We start from the raw sequence: 23,236 nt of genomic DNA, 5'->3' as shown, positions 1-23,236 counted from the left end.
GAATGTGTTTCTTCTGATAGACATTTCCTCATCCAGCAGTCCTCACCTAAGCATAGTTTTCACCATCCTCTTAAAAGTGTTGTTCTGTAAGGCCTAGGCCAGATCTCACCTTTGGCCCTTCTTCCAGCTCAGAACATGACTCTGATGTGTTACTTCCAGAGCTTCATTGCAAAAATCAAGGCCTGGTTGCAGGACGGCAAAAGAATAAGCATCTAAACGGACAAAACCCATCCAAGATGCATCTAGAGAGACAATTCCTCATTTTCTCGGGCAAGCAGGAATATTTAACAACAGCTAGCCACACAGTTATAAGGTTTTCCACAATTGTAAGTTTTGACCCACAGTGACCTTGGATCACAGCTTCCCAGAAACCCAGCAATGAGAAACCATCTCCCCTTTGCTAATAGCAGCAACCCTACTGATGATGTCTCATAAATATAAAATGAAATAGATTTTCTTACATCTTACATTTTCTTTTTTTCATATATCTAAAAATAAACCCTGAAAGCCCCCATTTAAAGTGTTTCTTGGGAAATAACAAAAAACCCCAAGACACCTTGTAGTCAGTTATAAACAGACAATGGGAAAATCCTACACTTGACTAATTGTAGTACTGTGGCTAGGCTTTGTGTTTGGGGATTTCTCAAAGTTTAACTTCTGCACGAGTGAGCTCAAAGCCAAACTGAAAGTGAAAGTCAGTCTCTGCTTGGAGCCGTGCTGAGCCAACCACCAGTGAGCTGGGTGAATCTGCAACTCTGCTTCTGACCTACACCAAGCCAATCAAACAATATTTTTGGAGCTGGCTTGAAGAAGAAACTTGAAAGGAGCTTGATTTCTTAAGAACAGCTGCTCAAAATCTTATTTTTGGCAGGCTGCTGGGAACTTTGGTCCTGAAATTGGAAGAAGTTGTCTCACATTTTGAATAGCTGGTGTTCAGGTGAAGAAATGATATTTTTTTCAGTGAAAGAATTTTATGTTCAGTTAAACTTTTCATAATGCAGAAGTAGTTTTTAAAACAGTTTCAATCTTCCCTTCATTTTGTGAAGAGACAAACCTCACCTATTTTTCCTCAGCAAATGTCCCACTTTGGCCCTGCTGGAGGCTCACATGTGGATAGGTGGCTGGGGGAGCAGCACAGTCAAGTGGCTGCAGCTTTGTCCTCAGCACCTTGCTCATCAGCCTGGACCTGCTAATGGGCATGTCACTGCCCCCAGGGGATCTGCCCACATCCTAACTTCAGAGAACCTGCTTAGGACACAACTCTCCAGGCTGTTATGCTTAGGTTATAAAACCATTTCCCAGGAAACTGGTAGCAGGTCCTTCATTTGAAAAGCTGGGAACCTTCTCCTTGCACAGACCTCAGGTACCTGTTGTGCCAGGCAGAAACCTGGTCCCTGTGTCACCTGGGGTGCTCTGATTTGGCTGAGCCCAGGCCCTGTGCTGTAATAAGCAAGGTCAATAGTAATCATGCTCATGGTGAGATCAACAACAGCAGAGTCAATCAAGCATGCCCACCCTCAGACCATAAACTCAGCCTTTCTATATATCCATAACATACTGCCACAGTAACTCTTCCTTAACAAAACAGTCAATTGACTCTTTGTAGAATCAATGAGCTTGGAAAATACCTCCAAGATCGTTGAGTCCAACCCTTAACCTGATACTGCCAAGCCCACCACAAAACCATGTCTCCAAGTGCCCCATCTACACATCTTTTAATTACCTCCAGGAATGGGGACTGCACCACCTCCTTGGGCAGCCTGTTCCAGTGCTTGACAACTTTTCAATGAATCTAGCACTTAAGCATTCATCAATGAGTTTCAAATCAGCCATCTGATGTTTCTAGATATACATGAAGGGCACAAGCTTTCATTTCAGAAGAGCAACTTGCATTAAATCTGTGCTCACCTTGACGAAATCATTGATATCCACTGCTCTTCCCCACTGGAGTTCAGCCATGAGCAGCTTTCCTCCTTCTCCAGCACTACTTTTCTGGTTAATTTCTCCACTTAGAAACTGGTAATACAGACTCTGGTTCAGACGCTATCTGATGAGCAGATCCTTTGAAACAAATGGAAATGAGAGAGACATAATCTCTCTAATTTGAAGAAACTTTGAAATATAATAATTCAGGAAGACACTAAAGGCAGAAAGGGAATTTCCCTGACAGTCTTAGTGTGAGGAGGGCTGCTAGGATAACTCTAGGGAGGTCCACAGCACAAAAAAGATTAAGTTCAACATTTAAATGCATTTCATCTGCTCCACATCTCATAAACATTTCTCTAGCCCATTTGCTGGGTAAAGTGCTAATTTCAGGGTCCCAGCTCTTGGGTTTTTTTGTAAGCTTCACAGGCAAGAGGAAAATGGAGGAGACCAGGCACCCTGAGGAGAACAATGGTTTTAAAGTTTTTTATCCTCTCAAAAAAAAGCATCAGGAATCTAGGACATGGTAGACCATTATTCAGAAAATGCTGCCACTGTAAACAGGTGCCAGCTGGATGCGTTGCACTCTAGTGTGTAAATCGATCTGACTAGTGACTCTTAGCAAAGCTTTTGCCCAGTGGACCAGGACAGCTCCTTTGTAGTAACAGAAGGAAAGGTTTTCTGTACCCTAGCAGGCACAGAATATGTTATGAAGTACAATGTTCCTGGCACCTGCTCTTTGTTTTTTGGTTGGGTTTTGGAGTTATTTTGTTTTTTCCTCTAACTGTTCTGCAGGCATGCATCTAAACTCTGTGTAGCTCATACATGTAGTAAAAATGATGGCATCCTCCTGCCCAGGTAGCTGTGCTGCATATTTAGAAAAGCACCACTACAAATCAGACTAATTTTCCTTTTCGTGTCAGTATTGGAGAAAGGGACTTTGATCATTCTACAGGAGACAAAGAATTTGGTTTGGTTCTTAGGAAGACTAAACTTTCATTGGCTAAAATTTTAAGCCTAAGCTCCAAATTCTTGGGGAAGAAAATATACGAGCTTTTCTGAAAGACTTGCTGCTACAGTCTTAAACTGTAAAGACCCCTGAACACCCTTTCTCTTCTCACAGGCAAAACATCCAGCCCGTGCACAGGTCAGTCAGGCCACTGCACTTCACTGACTTTTTACTTTCCTCCTACATTCTATCAAGTTGGTACTTCTTCGTAAAGCCCACACTTCTTAAATTAGTCAGAGGATGAATTAATTTATCAGTCTGAAGGGGTGGGAAATAGCAAAGGCTGCACCTACTGATTCAGCCTCAATTGCAGTATTTGTCATACTAATGGTCAAAGAGCATCTTCTGCTTCCCATCAATGCTCTTCATGTCTGCTGAGAAGTGACTTATCAGAGAGAGATGACTGAAAAAGAACAGAAAGACATAAATGCATTCTTATTAATTTCTTCTTAAAACCAGCCCAGATGTAGTTTTTCATTTCCATTGTTTAGAGTAATTAAAAAAGTTTCAGTTATTGTTCAGTTATTGTATTACTGTATCAGATGCACTTCCCATGAGAAATTTCCCTAGGAGACACCCAAAGGCAGAATTCCTAAAATCAATTTGCAATGCCTCTTTTGTGATAATATGGTATAGGTCTGTGTTTTGGTTTTTTGTTTGTTTGTTTTGTTTTGTTTTTTTTTTTTTCCTGAGAAACACAAGAAAGAGAAGGAGTCTTTCCTAGTTATTTGGGGCTTGTTTGGTGGTGGGGGTTTTTTTCCCATTTAGTTTTTTTCCTGATAGGGCTACTGGAAATTGGAAATCTTTGAGTCTTTATTTTTATTGGCTGTTTCTCAGGTGGCTGAGGGAAGTGAATGGCAACCCAGCTGTTCTTTCTTCTGCCAAGAAGAAAGGCTGTGCCTTTAATGGAAATGTTTTCATCTACCTTTGTTAGCAGACAGCACAAAAAAGTATCATTTAAAGGTGCTTTGAGGGAGAAATAGGGTAATTAAACAAAGAATGTTGAGTGTAGGCTCATTCAAGAATTTTTCATCTTGCTTTTGTTGCATGAAAAGACTAATGTAATAAAAGAACACATTAATTCACTTAGTGAATGTCCCCATTCTTTAACATGACTGTATGCTGCTTTACAGAGAACAACCAAGGTAAGGATCTTTCTGGGTATGGCAGAGAGAACAAAGTGGTGTGAAAGTAGAGGCTCTGTCACAAAAAGGCTCTTCTCCCTTCGAGGGCAGCAAGCTCACAGTCCCACTGCCAAGACATAATGCAAAAGGGCAGCATATGTGGGACAGCTTGCTTGGATTACACAAAAGTTTGTAGAGTGATTCTACTTTGGAGGGTAGAAGGTGCCCAGAAGAATGCTCTGACTCCCTACCAGCAATCTTTCTTTTGAACTCTCTGCTCTTCTGCTCATAGGGACAGAAGGTGATGTATTGGTAAAACTGGAATTGTTACCAGTGTACTATTATTCCAACTCTTTATAGGAAAACAGTTTTAATTAAATAAGAAACTAAATCAGCCTATTCCTGTATGCTTTTCTCAAGAGTATATAAAATTAATAAACTAGAGGCTTGGAAGAAAAACCTTCTTATAAAGGTATGAGATCTGCAACTATTTCTGAAACAAGTAGCATAATTTGCCATTAGAGATAGAAATCTGGATTAGGTGGTTCAGGAGAATGATCCAGCCTGCTAATTTTCTACATTCTTATGTTTTAATGTACACTAGTTTTCTCCAACAGAATGGCCCAAGCTGAAACCTCAACTGTGTTCAAGGCTTCCATGAGCTGCTGAATATTGGGGTGTGGAGGTTTGCTGTGGTCATCAGTAGGGGCTTACCACCACCACACATCTTCACAAGTCTTGGTTTCAATCACAACTACAAGCAGAAGTTCCAAAATAACCCAAGAAAGGAAGTTCCCCAAGTTGTTTTTAAAATCAGGAAGTAGAAGGATGCTACTGAAGCCTCCAGAGTTAATACAAATGCTAGTCTCATTCACAGGGTATGCCATTCTTACCGAATGCTTCTGTAACTCAGACTTTTTGGGCTTCCCCATCCTTGAGTATATTTAAAGACAATGTAAGGAGACTGTGTTTGTCTGTTCAGAAAACCACAGCCCCGAGGATCAGACTGCAATGAAGAAGCTTCAGATTAGGCATTGCCTGGCGATTTGCTCTGCAGACACCTCAACACAGTCAGCATGGAAAAAGGGCAGGGTAGTCCCCTTAAACAGACACTGTATGGCTCAGAACTAATACTGATGTGAATTGCAAATGTAGTCTGCAAACCTGCCCAGGATGTCCCTGTTTTTTTCCCCCAAGTAGAAATGACAGAATCATGTAAGCAGACAAATGCTGCCTACCTGTGTATATGGATGTCTGCATTTGTTAGGATTGATCCTGTTAGTTTTTTCCTTACACAGTACATTTTTATCAGGAAATAAAGGTAATACTCAGAGAGATTCTGGCCAGCCTCCTCAAAATGCAGGTTTTCTTGGTCATTTTGGGATAATTCAGATTACCATCAGCTCAGAGCAGTGGCCAGGATGTTGTCTGTTGCAGTTGCTGTGCATCCAGTGTTGTCTGATAGCCATGGAAGACCTTCCTAAGGCTGGGAGCACTGTCTGCCTTTCCAGCACAGAGTACACAGCTGATGGCAGCTGGTGTCTTGAGAACCAGTTAGAGCTCCCTGACTTTCCTCCTTGCCCTGGGGATAGGGGTCTGGCTTCACCATCTTCCGAGTTAGAAAGTATTTGCAAAAGGTTAAGTTTCCTACTCTGAAAAGAAGATTTGTTTGTTTGATCACTTTTGCTCTGCCTCTGATGATGCCTCACACTGCAAAGAAAAGAAGAATCGTAGAGAGGTCTGGGAGCTGGCTGGCAGTGGTCCTGGGGACCAGCCAGGATCTGGGGAGATCTGGAGAAGAATGAAGCTAGTTCAAGTCATGTCTTTCTCACCTTGTTTTGCAAAACCCATATTCTCCATCTGTCTTTTGTCCTGGAAGTAGGGAGGATGGCAGAGGTGCTGCTGTTCTAACATTGCAATCAAATGAGGCTCTCATCTGACGGGACACTCAGGAACATGGCCAGACACAGAATGTGCCCCAGTGACTTGGACTGATAAATGACATTCAGCATATTTAATGTACAATCTAGATAAGTGTTATGTCACAGAAGAGTTATTTGTATTTACCCTGATGGATACAGGTGTTAGTGTGTATGTGTGTATGAGTGAGTGTGTGTGTGTGTGTGTGTGTGTGTGTGTGTGTGTCTGTTTTTGAGTTTCTGAAGGTCTACAAAGGAAGTCATCTGTGAAAAGGTTGAAATCCCCTAAGAGAAAAATGTGGAAAAAAAAATAGCTTGAAGTCACCCACAGGTGGTATTGACAAATAACTGTTTCCCAGGGGTCCAAGAGAATTTTTGCCTTGTTTTGGGCTGACTGAAGGCTAGTTAGTGAGGCATGATTTTGACAACCATTCTTCTCTGTGTTACCAAGTAATCTGAAACCTTTCTCTGACTTTTTCAAGTGTATTGTGGTTTGTAATCACAAACCTAAGTCAGTCAGCTGCAGTGAGGCTGATAGAAACAATGGTCATCTCAGCACTGGGGGAAGACCTAGTGAGGCAATGATGACCAGCATGTCTCAGAAAACAGAGAATTCTGGTCGTGGGAATGATCAGTTCAGCAAATTTCTCAAACAACAAAATGCACACAGTTGCTTTCAAGAGAAAAACACATGTCAGGCTTGACTGGCAACAAAGTCAGAAGCTCAGTAAAAAGAAGTTGAGTGTATCTGAGTTGTAGAAACCTTTCATGCTTGCACAACAAGCCACTAGGTGTTGAGGCAAGAGACTGACCAGCTGACACAGATCTTATGATGCTGTCTGTCACGTGAACCGGGTTTGCAGAGAAAATCCCTCTGATGTGCCTTTGAGACAGTTACTCAGCAGATCAGCTGCCATGGCCCTGGTGGAAGGCTTTCTATGGCCCTCGCTTTGTATCATTCTGAATGCTTAAACCTTTGCTTTTGGGAGCAGCCTTAATGAGAGAAATGGGCAAAAGACCCCAGTCTCAGCAAGGTGAACCTGGGCAAACTCTTACTTAGCTGTATTCTCTTGTAGATTGTTGCAAGTCTGAAAGTTACTACAACTGGTCAGATTAAAGGGACTGTTTTGTCCCTGCTTCCTTGTTGGTTCATAGCATGGAAGCAGACCCCACTTGTAGTTTTATCAGCCTCCCACACACAAACCTCTCAGAACCTGCCAGTTCCTCTCTGAGGAGGAGGATGATGTGAAGAAATGTCACCAGCGATTACTTTTTGAGTGCACAACTGGGCTGGAACATCCTCTCACTGGCACCTGCTATTATGCAGCCTTCACAGGAGGCCCTTGCTGACATGTGCAGTCCCATCTGCTGATCTGCCTCTGCTCTCACTCCTTTTTTTGCCTGCTTTCTGCTTGGTCTGGAGGCATAAACCCAGCTCCTGTCCTGGGAGTGTTTTGCACCCTGTGTCCTGGGCAAAGCTGAGATCTGGACCCAGCTTAGGGCATCTCCAATGGAATGACAGGCTAAAGCAACTATTACAAAACCATCAGGAGAAATGAGACATGGGAATCCCGGGCTTCTTTTGTCATAAGAGGCATGAGAATGGTATGGACTCATGCTGCTGAAGGGAACCTAGGTAGGTAGATGAGATGCACTTCAGGGCACAAAAGAGCAGAGTGAGAGCTTCTGCTGGGAAGAAGAGTTTAAGAGCAAGGTACTACTGTTGAATACTGTGAGCAGTATGGGTGGAAGGAAAATGGTGGCATTATTTCCTAATTGTCTTTGACAACATTTGGTACTTTCTACCTCCCCATAAACTTAGTGGGCTTGAAGAAAATAATGCAAAGGTATTTGTATCACTCTGTCTTCAGGCCTCTTCTACAGAGAGCTGCAGTCAGCAGGGACCTCAAAGGTTTGTAACTAGCTGCTCTTCAATTGAAGCGTAACCATTCCTGGAGGTGTTGAGAGAAGTGTGAGCACACATGCACTCCCCCATAGGATAGCTGGTAAGTGGGATTCAGGTTAGCCAGCATTAATGGGGTGAGGCTCAGTGACAGCTGGGGAGTCTGTAGTACAAATCAGCCGTGATGTGTGCAAATGCCACTATCCATAGTCAGACGATACACTAGGATGGCTTCTTGGTTTTCTCTACCCTTCTGTTATTGTTCTGTATTATATGGGAAGATCCCAACACCTCCTGAATTCCTGCAAGATATTCATGGGATTTGTATTTTACACCTTGCAGTTTAACACTGTTCATGAAAGAAAATTATACCTTCCTCATTTTCCTGGGGTCATGTGTAACCTTTTTTTAATGCAAGACTTGTGAAGAAGGAATGGTTCCTGCCTGTGCACAAGATTATTAGCATGCCAAAGTGCTGTTAAAGGCTTATACATATGGTACCATGGTGAGGATGTGCCAGAGGATATCAGTGATTCAGTGCCCACTTACAGTAAAGGATATTGCACTAAGGGAACCTCTCATTGTGGCCCCATAAGTTAGTCCAAGGCAGAGTTCATTCAGAACAGCTCCTCTAGGGACACAATGAAATCTCTTCATTCATAAGATTTTGCCTGGAACTAGATCTTTGAATCATACTCATTTTTATAGAGACGAGTCATTGACTGAAAGCATTATTTAGAGCAATTCATCTCTGAATCCCAGCTTTGTGATGTTTTTGTGCCATATTTCTGTGACAACTCAAATCAAAACCTAGATGCTGAGCCACCACATGCGTTTTCTATCTGTGTCCCCAGACCTAGAATTCCAGGCAAGCACCCTGATATTAAATCCATCCTCTGTATTATCTGGTGCAGTCTAGGTCATGGTTATATGTTTTTACCATCTATTTTCTATAGAGGTGATTTCGGGGCTGCATCAGGTAGACTCCCTGTACCTTTCACTGTTACTGAAAATCAAAAGGATCAAATGGAAAGCACTGCCTAAATGCAGGTTAGTTTTATCTCAGCCATGCTTAGTGCACAGTAGTCATGAAGAAGAGCAAACTGCAAGGAGTAATACCTCAGGCTGCTGGAGCCTGCCTGACCTCTCCCTGAGACTAATCTCATCCAAAATTTGCCAAGGCAGTTAGATTCTCAGCTCCTGTTTTAATTCAGGGTGAGTGGGTGATTAAAAAGGCAATAGGTCCCTAAGTATCTTTAAGGATTTGGTCTTTGGCTCCACTTCCTCACCAGAACCCCCAGTAACTCCCCAGCACAAGGATTCCCACAGCCACCAAGGCCAGCTCCAGCCTGTTCCCACGGAGATGGTGCGGAAGCTGGGGCAAAGGAAATAAAATCCCACCAGTGGGCATGTGCTGTTTCCATACCCTCTTCTCTTCCAAGGAACAAGGACCAGGATGATACCCATACCATACAAAGCAGAGCGCTCAGACATGTGTATCATTGTGAAACCTCCATTCCGTGGTTCCTAATGGAAATTCCCCATTTTGAGAACAGAAGTTCACTAAAAATAATAGACTATTTCATGACAGCAGGCTTTTGTAAGTGCTCTCTCAAACAGCCACAATCCAAAAACGGAGGCCTGGGATTTTTTTCCCATTTTCTGTGGAAACTTATCTCTGTTTAATTTTGAACACCACCTAAACAAAATGGTGGTATTTTTATACCTGGGATGCCTGGAGAGCCAGGCTGTAGGAATAGGGCTCTATTTGGGTATTCCTACACGAGTACAGAAACAGCCACAAAAACCACTGTGAGAGAAGGCAGTTTTGGCGGGAAAATTCATTCTGTAAGACCGGTGGCATCTTGCACATTGAGAAAAAGAGAACAAACAAAAACTGAATTTTGAGGAACTAAAACTTGGATCTGCTAAACAATTGTAAAGAATAAAAAAGAGAAGGAAGAGAGGAGAACAACCAGTGTCTGACTGTAATTTCCTTTTAATGAATTATCTCTGTATAAGAAATTAGGCAACTACTTTCAAGCTGATGAAACTTTTTGATTTTTTTTTTCAGTAAGTACAACATCATCCAGTATTTAGAGAAGAGTCTGGATAATACAGGCATGAGGGTTTTTTTCTTATTTTCATTAAAATCACTTTATCTACACAGAACACTGGCCAAACCACATCCAAATTTCTCTAAGGTAAGCTAAGTAAAAACACTGGTTGACCAAAGAGAGGATATTGTTCCCTTTTGTTATTGGATTCTTCCCCTGCTCTTAAAAATAAGCAATCTGTGGGGTATAAAATGGGCCTTGTCTCTTGACCAGGTACTCCAGTGTACTGAAAATGAAAGACCAGAATTTCAAGCTCTTAAGTGATACATTAGCCCAAATGCAATGATTTTCATTGGTTCATGATAAGAGTCGAGGAAAGGGACAAACCTACTAATTATAAGGATAAAGCAGTGATTTCTGCCTTGGTACAAAAAGTATTTAGTTCATCCTCCAGCCCAGCATGTTCAGCTAAGCACTTGTCTGTGCACTTTTCAGCCAAGTGATGAACTGCATCAAATACTTTGGCATACAGATGGTGTCACAGTGGTGGAAAGGAGTGTTCACTGGCTTGTCATTGGGATACAGAGCAAGCAGTCAACCTCCATACATATATTCATCCAGTCACTGTCCCAGTGATTTTTTGAAGATTAAATATGAAGTTTATGGAATTTGCAGCTACCTCTTACCTTCAGCACTTCTTCTATGTTGAACATATAAGGCAAGGACCTTAGGAACTTGAAGATACAAAGTTGCTGCAATTACTTCAGTGCCATGCAGCTCTTCCCAAGCTTGCATTGAGGGAAGCAACTCCTGATAGAGCATGTAGACATCAGGCAACACCATTTCCACTATCAGCCTGATGATGAAAGCATAGCCTCTGCTGTGACCATGCTGGAGCCCCCATGTCAGATCCCTTGCCAGAGGCCAGGCAAAGAGAGGGGAGTTCATGCTCAGAATGTTTCTAATTACACAATCTAGATAAAATGGCTGGTTCAGTCACCATATTGAATGTTTATTTCATTGGTACATGATAACATGTTGTCACATTTTCATATATTATCCTACCATAAGCTTCATACTTAAAACAAATGTGTATGTGACACGGCCAGAAAGTGACTGCTACATTCTGATGTGGCAAGTAGAACTGCAAAGACCTTGGAGGGACAAGCTCTTGTCCCAACAAATAGCGCCCAGACAAAAATGTATTTTTCTCATGAGTGATGCACTTCAAAACATGCTTTTATTTGTGGAAGGTTTGCTGTATAGGGCTAAAATTAAGGTCTTCTCTTTGCTGTATAGTGCACTGGAGGCAGGAGAGGGAATAGCTGTTGAACTATTTACAGGCTTCTCCTGTATGTACCACTTTTCAACAAAAGATATCAAAGCACCTTATGCAGTACAGTGACCTTTTATTTTCAGCCCATTATTAATAAGAAACTGAGGCAGAAAGAAAGCAGGTTACCTTTCAGATGTTGCATGGAAAATCAAAGGGCAAACTGAAGCATCTCCCAGAGTTCACCTACAAAATCCCAACACGAAGATGCAATTACAGTCTTTGGTTAGTCTGAAAATTCCCTGATAGGGGGATTACTGTGTTATAGCTTGTTTACATTTAGGGGTTGATTACTGAGTGCTGAGTAAGCATGTTCCATTGTTAATGTAATGACTTTTTTCCATGCTTGTGACGTTCATCAGGACTGTTCCTTTAAGGCCAGAATGAAAATATTATCTGCATTGTTTATTCATGTCAGTCTCACAGTTATGACAGGTTTATGTTGCAGCACACTCTCATCCAAAGAAAACTGTGAGAATACTTGGTTCTGGAAGCAAATAGAACCAGGGAGGAGGGAGGAGGAACAACCACTGGGACATAAGAAAGGCCTTGCAAACTCCTCTTCCAGCAATCTGGCTCTCCTAAAACAGCCCAGACAGGTGTCAATTACTACGATATGTTGTAACTTCAAACATTGTTTTGCTGAGTATAGCACTGGAGGTGGTAATGTAATGATTCCAAGAGGTTAAATTTGAAAGATAAACTCTGGAAATTTTTGTATAATGCAATGATAGCCACTTTGCCCTGCCAAGTACTAAATGGAAGAAGAACTCCCTGACACATGTACCATCACCTTCAGTTTGGCATAACTTACAGGCTAATGAGTGTTCATGTTTATCCTCTGAACACAAAGTTTAATTAAGTTATACAAGGAAAAGGTCAGTTCACAGTGTTGCACAAGCAGAACTAAGATTCTGTAGTAAATATGGTATCTGGCTTACTCAAATGTTACAGCAGTTGCTGAACTGTACATCTTTTGGCTTAGCATTTTGAGATCTTTTGGTGCCTAAAGGAAAGAGGATTTCATCTCTCTTTGAAAAGACCCTTCTTGAGGTACTTCTGGGGTATCTGATCTTTTCTTAACAAGTAACTGATCAATGGATCTGGTAAAATTCAGAGCATTTCTTCTCAGCTTGTCCTGAGAGTGAAGACAGAAATTTCTTTTCAGACCTGAGGAATGGTTTTGTAGCTGTATCATTTGGCCTGGTTAAAGATATATCCTCCCCTCACAAAATTTCTTGCTATTTCTTAGTAAAGCAGTGTGTGACTGTAAGAACACACACAGGTACTGCTTTCAGAGAAAAAAATCCCAAAGAAACATCCTCTGCTGAGTGGGAGAAAAGGTAAAGCTCAAACAAAGCACAAACAAACCTTTAAAAGGAAGTGGAAATGAAGAACAAATTCTTCCTTTCAAGCCTCCACCATCACTGAACAGGAAAATGGACATTGTGGCATGCAGGGTAGCTTCTCTACATACTCCTTAATGTCATCTCTGTGCAGTGACTGCAGGACTGAAAGACTAAAATGCAGGGTCCAGAGCAGGCACACACAGGCAGAATGAGTAAAGGCAGTTTAACAGCACCTGGCTTGCATGTCAGCAGCATAAATTAATGGCTGACTTTGCAGGAATGCAGGCCTGAAGGGAACAGCCTGACCTTCAAGCTGGGCCCTCTCCAGCAATGGGTCAAACAGCTGAACTCAAAAGTTTTTGTCTTCCTCTGACCCCACTCTCCCAAGGGGGAGATCCCAGCTCCTGCTTGCCCTGCAGGATGGGAATTTCTCCCTTTTTCCTGGCCTGGAAGTGTCACTGTGCTTTTCCAGATGTGAAGGTGAGGACCTGGCTGCTGTGGCTCTGGGTGTGGCAGCCCTCAGTGCCCTCCAGTTGCGCTGGTTGGGGCTGCTGCCCTGTGGGCTCCTCCACTCCCTGCACGTCCCTTCCTCCCAGAGACCTTGTGATGCTCTGCAGCAGGAGGCAGAGCCCGTGCCATGAGAAGCATTTGCTCTCAGAAATCCTCATAAGGTAGTCATGCTTTAAAATGGGATAGCAGTACAGAAGTGGAGTGTTTATTTAAAACACTAAGGGGGGAGCTGTTGCTAGTAGCAACAATAGGGCAATCACCAGCTAATATGGAGATGTTTGTTTCAAATTTATCATCTTGAGTTTGATGGGTGGCCAAAACTTCACAGAACATTTTATTTTGCAGTGTGCGGATGTGCAAGGACACGGACAGCACATGACAACAAATAATCCTTTCGAAGCATGGGGTCAAATGCGCTCAGAGGAGTTCAGCTGTAGTTAGCAGAGTTGTCCCTGGAAAGATTTGCTTTACCTGACACTGCTTTTGCCTGGAGAATGGAATCTAGATGTGCGCTCATAAGAGTTCCTATTCTTGGTGAATTTAGCGGTGTTGAGGACCTGGTTACTAGCAGTTGTACTTATTACTTAGGAAGCAGGTGACAACACAGGAATGACAAACTCACAAGGGCAAAACAGTGATGAAGAGTTTGGGGATGTTCCCATCAAACCCCTGGGGCTCAGAGCAAGCCAGCTGGAGAGAAATGATGGGCAAAATCCAACTACTTCTGGTTGTTTCTCCTGGGCACCTACAATAACAGCTGTGTTCATGGCACTTGCAATGCTTGGAGCCAGGGCAGTGGTAAGGTCTTGCATTGCCAAGCCTGCCTTTCTTTTCTAGTTTCTGTATCAATGGGACACATGTACAATGAAACCCCAAATTATACTTCGGCCAGGTTTTCTTGGTCTTATTCCAGACTGGTTCCTAGGCCAGTGCCAGTCTAAAGATCATATTTAATGTGAAAGTGAGATGACTGATGCCTGAAAAATCACATGCAAGTTAGAATTCAATGTCAAATTCAGCTTCTTTTTTGTTTCCCTTAATTCACATTTTGAGATCTGAGATAATTTTGATGCTGAGATTCAATGCAAAATGGAAGGTGCAGAAACAAGAGATATACAAACCTATGTTAAAAAAAAAATCTAAAAGAAAATATTAGTGTTAATCCTGAAAAGTAAAATCAAGATTTGCACTGCTCTGTATTCGGTAGGAAGCATAATCGTTCCCTGATGGCAAATGAGCTTGGCAAAAAGTCCTATCTCATTTTCTGATTTGCAAATGAAAAACATAAAGAAGCAAATTAGGTGAAAAATCTGGTAGAGTAACAAAAAAAAAGTAAGCATATCACTTTTCAATATTGTTTGAGTACCTTCGACCAGAGATTTTGAAAAGAACAGATTTTAGACTGAATTATACATGTTCTCTACTATTTTCGTGTAAGTAAGAAAAAGTTTAGATCTGCATCTGCTCAGTCAGAAACAATGGGCAACTTCAATTCCCTGATTCCTTTGGGCTAGTCACCTCAGGGAACCTAAGGAATGAGTAATTCCCAAGTGCCACAGAGATACAATAGCAAGCTGAATGCAGAACAGCCAAACAACAGCACAGACCTTTTAGAAAAATGGCCCATATGCACCTGCTCTCCACAACTGAAAAAGCATCCAGTGGACCCAGTCACCTGAGGATGAGTAAAAATCTTTAGAGCTGCCAACTTAATCTTGGGGGAAGCACCCATGAAGGAATAAACAAACCATTCTGCAAAGCAAATGCAACCGAAATGGTGTCATGGGAAGGGCATAGAGTACACCCTGTGCTGTATTTATAGAGTTGTTTTTGATTTGTAAACTTTCCCATGCAGTAGTAGCACAGTGTATAGAAGGGTGGTGCAATCTAACCCACACTGCAATCTAACCTTGATATCTAATTTAGAATAGAAATCAGCTGAACAGAGCTGGGAAAAACTGACAGTGCATTTCACTTTCCAAAGGCAGGTTTAGCACAAGCCCAGACTCCACCTGACTAAACCTGTAGGAGTTCAGCACCGGCTGGGTTGGTGGTTCTTGTTCTGAATTGTTACAGGTAGGAAGCAGAGACTCATCTGATCAAAGGTCTGTCTGACCTCTTTTCTGTGATCAAACCCTGAACCATGTCTATGGATCCCACAACAGACTCTGGAGAGTGGTAGGAAATCAGAGCTGCCTTCAGAAGGCATCTATAAATGTGGCCTCTTTCCAGGAACCCACTTGCCACTTTGTTCTTTGAGCTCGTCAACAGCTTGTACAGAGCTTTCCCTTCCAAAAAACAACCAACCCAACAGCTTTCTGAGTTTGGCACAACTGCTTTCCTTATTTTGGTAAATGTTCCTATTGTTCCCTGGGGAGACTGCAGTTGTGGCAGTGAAGACAAAATGGGAATACAATCCCTTTTCCACATGGAGCAGCACTGATGAAGGCTCTTTCTGCTCTATATGGGCTTGAAAGGATCCCTGCTCCAGGCTCATTCCACCGTACCCTTCTCACAGCTTATGCTCCTGCTGCCTCCTTGCTGGTATGATAACAGGGCAAAGGCGAGTTTCAGGATTCATTCACACAGTCCCTCCTTCCTAAAAGCCATGTTGTCAAACATTTGCAAAAGTAAGAGAAATAAACAACAGTGAGCTGTGGCTGGGGTTTTCCCATTTGTGGTTTGATAAGGAGAGAAGGAAACAGTCTCCAGTCACAGCAGATTTATTCTTTATTTCTTTTTTCACTGCCAACTCCTGACTTCTTTCTCATGCCAATCGATGTTGCTCTTTCATTGCCATTTTCTAAAGTCCCTCATATAGCCACAGCGTAAGAGAAGAAAAAAGGAGAGAATGCCTAGCTTGACTGGAGCTCACACAAAGGGGAAAATCACCAAAAATCACCATTGGTTCATGTTTGCAGCAAGTGCTATATAAGCCCTCCCTCCAAATACTGGCTGGGCAGAAGGCTTGGGAGTGGACCACAAAAGCAGCCATAGTCTGGGGGGAGAAAGGGGCTGGTTGGAATCAGCCAGCGGAAGCAGAGGCATCAAACTGTTGTCCTGGCTTCTATAAGGAAAATGCTTCACATCTCAAGGGGCAAATACAGTCCTTAAGAGGGCTGGATCCACCCAGGCTTGTCTGCTCTGCAGGACCTCCCTGCTCCTGCTTTCTTTTCAGTGAATGTAGAACACTTCAGGAGAACTGAGGGAAGCATCCTGGTGCACAGCAGGGGAAGAACTTCTACACAGGCTAGTCCTACAAAACCCTTGCAAATCCACTGCCTCTCCCAAGCCCTGATCTTTGTGTAAACATCCAGTGTTTTTGAAGGACAGTGCATTCACTTAGTCAGGGATTGACTGGGAGAAACACATTGACTGCAAACAACTCCAGGTGTACCCCAGCCACCTGCCATCTGTTCTCCTTGCCCCAGGGCAGTGGCTCTGGTACAACAAACACATTGCTCTGATGCATCGTGCTGTAAGATCTGTACCAAACCGAGGGAGGAGTGGACCACAGCAAAAGTTTCCAGTCTGCAAAGCAGAACTGGGAGGTAGAGAGGGAATCAGCCTCCTCAGGGAGAGAAGTTGTTCATATAAGGGAACTTGTAAACATCTCATAAGACAGGCCTTTTCTGTTAATATTCATGGTGGAGATCGGCTTTGGGGCCTACACCCGTGTTACCTTTTCCATGCTGATGGGGAAGCTGTGAAGCTGCTCTGGCAAGTAGGTGTGAGAGCAGCTCTTCTGACCCTGGAAGCTTGCACACAGTTCTGCAGTGCTTGGCAGGAATCAGCACATGCTTGCTTACTGCTTTTCACAAAAACTGCCAAGATTCCCTCTGTGTTGCCATACAATTACTCTGCCAAACCATAGCATTTTAGGATCCCTGCTTTTTTGTAATAAAATAGGCTGCTTTAAAGTAATTTTGGCATGACTTAAGTGTTTGTGACACACACCATAAAAGAGCTATTAAATAAAGAATGATCTCAGGAGGGTAAAAAAATCAAATTGTTTTTCATATGGGCAGGCAGGCCTATACACACACCTTCCACATACAACAGCCATTATATCCCCACAACTGTTAATGGGATAAGAACTAATTGGTAGAGATACAGCAGTGTGTGCCAGTGGACAGTCTGGTGATGTGCTATCAATACATCACCCATTACCGTATTGTCCCCTGGGAAACACAAAGCCCAGTGCTCTGTGTACAGCTGGTGCCAGAACTGTAATCTGAGCTTCTGGCCTGGCTAAGCACCACCCATTAAACTCACATTTTCTTCACAAGTCACACATTTTCCAGATCAACCCCGTGTCTTAATCATGGAACAGACTGAGCTCAGAAATACGTCTGTGCAGAGTGCTGGAAGTGAGGGCAAGGCAGAGGGGCAGAGGGGCAGCCAACTGCATAGGACCCCTCCAAGATGCTTAACAGACAGGTATGTTTGGATATACATTTAACAGATGTAATGAAAAATAGATCTTTCTTGTTGGGGAATCCCACTGGAACTATCAGCAGTGGTGCTGCAGCTGCCAAGGATGCTTAAAAGAAATTCTCAGGCGAAAGTGACGTAGGATGACAATATTTCTGCAAGCATGTGCAGCAGCCCATGGAATTTAGTTGAGAAATTACAAATGTCATGGGACAGATAATTAACAAAAAATCAGCTAGAGCAGTGAGTAAAAAATCAGTGGTAAATGCACAGGGCTGCAGACTAGTTGATTGATATTGCTGTAAGTTTCAGCCCTAAACAAGTCACCAGACCAGTGCCACTACAGTAGCATGGAAATTATGGGCCTCAGGAGGACTTAAAAGATGACCTATAGCAACTCCTCCCACAAAACCAGAGCAAGTCTCCATTTGCTCTTCTGGACACATCTCTATCGAACCAAAAGTGAATTTTGTGCTTTGGATTTCTGCCAGAATCAAACAGAGATCACCCCTCTGTTCCTTTTCCATTCTGCATGAAACAGGGTCAGTAGTACTCTGGCTGGGTCTGATGTGGCTACACAAAGAAGGGCTTTGAGGGTGAATTCAGCAGCAGATGTAGCCATTACGTGCATCTGCAAAGAGCTGTGCTAAGACAGCTCCATCATCTGCACATGTGAAACAGAGCATCCACGAGGGAAGCAGCAGAAAGGCCACAGTTTCACAAGTGTGCTTTCCACCTAAATCCACTACTGAAGAATTCTCAATCTTGACTCTCAGCCTTAACTCCTCCTTTTCATAAGATCAGTAGACTGGCACCCAGAACAGGGCTGTAATTTGCCTCAGTCAATAAATCATAGAAATAATATCATATGTTTAACATCAAATCTTAATGAATTTTCATAATGGCCTGGTAGAGTGAGTGCTGTATTCCTGATATGCCCAAGATGGAGGCAGTCAGCAACAGAATGATACAAGTAGAGGTAGATTTTTTCTAGATTTTTTTTTTTATCTCTTCGGTTGAATAAAATTTTAATATGTGCACACAAATATGTCTTACTGAGATTTATTTTAAACAAGACTTTTAATTACATATTGTCATACATTACTACATTACTACATAACACCACTTTTCCTATAGATGTCCAGTAACTAGATTCTCAAGAACTACTTAGTACTGACAAAATGTGTATCTACATGTGCTTGTAGACAGTAAACTGTTGCAACTAGCTTTAAAGAAATTATAAAGAAACATTTCTCTGAATCTTGTCTATTCCATCGCCCCGTTGTTTTCACTGCTCTTAGTGTAGCTTGATCTGGCAGTGCATTTTAGAACTGCCAAATCTAATGTCTCTGAGCAAAGGACAGACTGTACCCACTGCCCTTTAATGGTAAAGAGAAGCTGCCCACACTGCAGCCCCCTCTGCACATCTCACCTCATGCTGGTGATGATAGCTGGAACCTTTACCTGGCAAGTGTCTCATCTTTTCCATCCATAACAGCTACCAGAGTTTCTTTTTTTTTCTTTAGGGGGGGGGAAACCCAGAAAAGCATCTCCTCTAAAAGGAAAGAGGAAGCCAGAAATTTGGTAGTGTCTCGGTCCTGCCCCATGATGCTTCTTCCTGCCTGTGAATTTCCACCTGCCCCTTCTGCATATATAAGGCAGCACACGTGGTATGCACTGTTTAGTCGCCTGCCTCTGTCCAAAGGATTAGTAGCAGTGGGGAGTGATGCTGTTTCTCCTTTCCTCTGCAGTTCACGGGAGGTGAAGGAGCTCTGGCTGGATTCATTTCTTGGGTAAGTACCGCCTTTGAAAAAATCTGTGGCATCATGGTTGAAATCAGTGGAGAGCTTCAGATGCAGCTGCACAGAGATGTACAAAAAAGTACATGGGGGAGAGGTGCACCCGCTAAGCATAGCTCATGGGCAGAGCTGACGGAGTTGCTCAGCCTCGGGTGTGCAGATTAATGACCATACATAGCTGTCACCACTTGCTCACTTTTTGCATGGATTAAAAATGGAAAGCTGCTTTTATTTTGTTTGAATCAGGAGGCAGATAGGGCAGCAGGGCTGAATGCCCTTCCGGAGAAGGGCTTTATAGTTTCCTTGTGTGGGAGATCTTGCAGGTTCAGGATCATACACGCTAGATTGGCTTGCAGAGGAGAAAGCCAAGAAGGGTGCAGTTTTACAAGACTCTTTGTCCATTCCCTGATTAACAAACAGGCAAACAAAAGGACTGAAGGAAACCAGACTGTCCAGAGCTCCTCCAATCAAACTCCTAATGAAAGTGTTAAGCAGCTGTAATACTGTGAGTATCTTAATTATTTCAGCTCTGTCAACATAGTGACTTTGAAAAGCTCTGATTTCCAAACCGTGGGATTCAGTTACTCAAAGTGTCTTTGTTTTCTTGCCTAGTCAAAGACACTAAATGCTGGAAACATGGAGAGTCTGATTGAGTGCCAGACAGAGGTAAGCAGCCCTTACATTTTCCTGGATCCTTTGTGGGTACTGGTGTGAGATACCTTAGCAAAGTGGGGATGACTCCTCCAGTAGCTGCTGGCTGCCTACCCTCACCCAGGAACGGGCAGAGCTCTTCAAAGGCAGCTCTGTGCCGCACTGAGCAGAGGGAGCAGGGCATTTCTGTGGGCAGTCTGTGCATTCCCCTGGCTCACCAGGAGTTTTGCTCAGGGATTTTGAAGGCTTCAAAGCCATCAAGGCTCCCCAGAGGAGTTTGGGAGGAAACTTCCAGTGCCGGGGAGGACACAAAAAAGGAGGCTGTGTCCGGCTATGGCTTCTCTGGATCAAAAGTGAAGCTTGACAGAGCTCAGGGTTGTCACCTGCCAGCATGACTGGGGTGTCTGGCTGCAGAGTTTAACACAGACCCCTCTACCAGGCAGTGAGGCAGTGTCAGTCCTGGGCTGAGGCACCTCTTTAGCAGATGTTAGGTTTGTCTGGTTATTCCCCAGAGCCTCCCCAGATTTCTGAGGAGCTGCAGCAACTTGCTGGTGGCTCTCACTACTGCGGCAGCTCTGTAACGTAGCATACTTTTTGCAGGCTGATGCCAAGAAATGTCCTCTGTCAGTCCCAGCAGATACTGAAGACAGACTCTGCCTCTCCAATGGTGAGTTTCAAAAACAAACTGAGGAACTGCCTTCTTATATAACGTTTGCAAGCCGGCACTTGTGCAAAACCACCCGAAACTGCCTGCTCCCCCTCCTGGAGAGCAAGCCACTGTTCCCATCCAGGAGAGGGCTTAAGCCTTGGAATGCCACTCATTTGCAAGTTACTTCTTTCCTATATGCTCACTGACAGAGTGCTGAGTGCCAGAGGTCTTGTGTTCCCATTCCCTGGTAGCAATAGGAAGTAAATGCATTTCTTTCTCACTCAAGCATCGCCTTTGAGGTGTGGCAGTTCAAGTGAGTACTGAGTACAGTACCAGATGTTGCACACCACAGCAAATAAACCCCCTTGGCAGCAGCACCAGCCCTTGTTTTTTTCTCACCATGCAAAACCTCAGCAGCTGTAAACAACCCAGAGCAGACCATTAACAGGGCAGGGTCAGATTTGGAGCAGACAATCATATCAGACCAGTTTTGAGGAGTATCAGAAGCTAATATTTTAAATTACACTATAATGTTAGGTGACTTTCTCAAATTTTTTTAACCCCTACCTACCAAGAGCTTATGCTAAATCGCAAAGAGAGGTCCTGAGAATTTCTCATCTGGGTAAGACAACTTCATTTTGGAGTAGAAGGCATGACATTTATTGCAAATTTGCAGAAGGCAAATCCTTTAGAAATCTTTTTCACAAAAGGTTCCTTCTCTACTGTTTGTGAAAGGGGAAAAAAGGCACACCCCACCCCAATACAACTATCCTCTTAAAATTCCTGGCCCTCCTCTTGATGAAGCAGATGCAAAACCCATGCTAAGAGATTTCTAAGCGTGAAGCCAGTGAGCACTTACTCTGATGCTCCCATCCTCTGGAGCAAGTATGTTCCACTGGCTGGGGGGCAAGCACCAGCTCTAGGAGCATTGTCATTAGAGCTGGCTGCAGAGCTGGCAGAGCTGGAGCCACATGTTTTCCTATCAGGCTGTGAAAGAGGTCAAAAACTAGGAGCCCCTACTTCTACTCCTGCCCTTAGGCAGGGGCACAACCAGACCATGTAGTGAAAATTGTTGTCATTGCCAGCTGCTGAAGCGGTATATCTGCCTCAGAGTTATCAGAGAAACTACTGCAATATCAAAAATCTCTATAAATGTTCTGTGCCTTGTATGTTCCCACTCTCTAAGAAGAAACAGTGACTAGAATGTAAAAAGCACCCAACCCAAAACAGGAAAGGTGGTGGCCTTAGGGGTATGGCCACAGTTTTACAGTTTAGGCAGTTGTTTCCCTAGTAACCGCTTAGTTGTCTTTCAGTTTCCCCCAGTTTGGTTTGTTTCAACATACATCTCTGCACTGCACACAAATGAAAGACCACATAGTGCTCTGTTTTTTGGGTTTTTTTAAATTTTAAATTTATCTTTTGTTTCCCTTTTACTTGCAGCAGATGCAACAAAGAAAAGAAAGAAGGTGATATCACAATCATTTACTCTGAGACAAAGCCTTACCAAAAGAAATTCCTCAGGACAGCTAGACTTGGGTGGTAAAATCACTCTGTTTGGCCATCCTCTGGCACTTATCTGTGGGGAAGATGACACACTGCCCCAGCCAGTCCAGGTAAGGAGGTACCATTATAGTGGAACTGTTTACAAAGGCCTGAAGTGTCAGGACAAGGGGGAAATGGGTTCAAACTGACAGAGAGCAGGGTTAGATTGGACACTGGGAAGAAATTCTTGGCTGTGAGGGTAATGAGGTCAACCAGAGAAACTGTGGCTGCCCCATCCCTAGAAGTATTCCAGGCCAGGTTGGATGGGACTTGGAGCAACTGGGTCTAATGAAAGGTGTCCCTGCCTATGGCAGGGGGTTGGAATTAGATGATCTTTAAGGTCCCTTTCAGCCCAAACCATTCTATGATTCTGTGATACCTCTGACTTAAGTGTGAGGCAGGATACCCAGTACTTCTGCTGCATCATCCAAGAGATGATTCTGGTGTTTCCCAACACACACGCCCCTGATAAGCTCAGGGCCCATCCCAGATGTAGAAAGAGTCAGGTCTGAGGGTTTTGCCCAGCCTTCACTGGAAGTAACTTGGAATGTAGAGAACCCAGGACCAGGAATGAAAGATCTCCTTCTTAATATACTCATCTGTGATTTTAAATAAGTAATTTAAATAAATCTTTCAGCAGCATAAACTTCCAAGGATTTCTGTATTTCCATGAAAAACAAGTGTTCAGCTATGGACTGTCACAAAAAATTACCTAAACAATAACTTCTGAATAAAAATGATCTTGTAATAGTTCTTCCACTGAACTGGCTTTCCCAATAGACATGCATTTGTCTCTGCTAAGTAAATATTTGCCTGGCTTGTGAGAGAGGGTATGTGAACTTAGATTTAAGCCATCCCTTGCTGCCTTCTAAAAGTAAGCAAGGATGGCTCCAGTGACGTTAGTGGAATTCATCAGTTCAAAAAGAAGGTGGATTAAGGGAAAATCAAGACTACTTCCCATGTAATGTACTTGGAACAAGAACTAGATACTGAACTAACCACAGTACAGTGTGCCTCCAGACAATTTTTTCTTC

The 23,236-nt window shown here is 43.1% G+C and overlaps 1 protein-coding gene across 1 annotated transcript in view; it reads left to right on the top strand.

Moving 5' to 3' along the window:
• Positions 1–23,236, top strand: part of TAGAP (T cell activation RhoGTPase activating protein) — a 45,277-nt gene that overhangs the window by 17,468 nt on the left and 4,573 nt on the right. Inside the window, exons 3-7 of the mRNA XM_036381364.1 lie at positions 19,313–19,354; positions 19,781–19,865; positions 19,973–20,026; positions 20,612–20,678; positions 22,101–22,273. Coding sequence (XP_036237257.1) covers positions 19,313–19,354; positions 19,781–19,865; positions 19,973–20,026; positions 20,612–20,678; positions 22,101–22,273 — 421 coding nt within the window. The remainder of the gene's footprint in view (positions 1–19,312; positions 19,355–19,780; positions 19,866–19,972; positions 20,027–20,611; positions 20,679–22,100; positions 22,274–23,236) is intronic.

This window comes from Molothrus ater, chromosome 3 (assembly GCF_012460135.2).
Source record: "Molothrus ater isolate BHLD 08-10-18 breed brown headed cowbird chromosome 3, BPBGC_Mater_1.1, whole genome shotgun sequence".
NCBI classification, from domain to species: domain Eukaryota; kingdom Metazoa; phylum Chordata; class Aves; order Passeriformes; family Icteridae; genus Molothrus; species Molothrus ater.
This window is presented reverse-complemented; position numbering and strand designations above follow the sequence as displayed.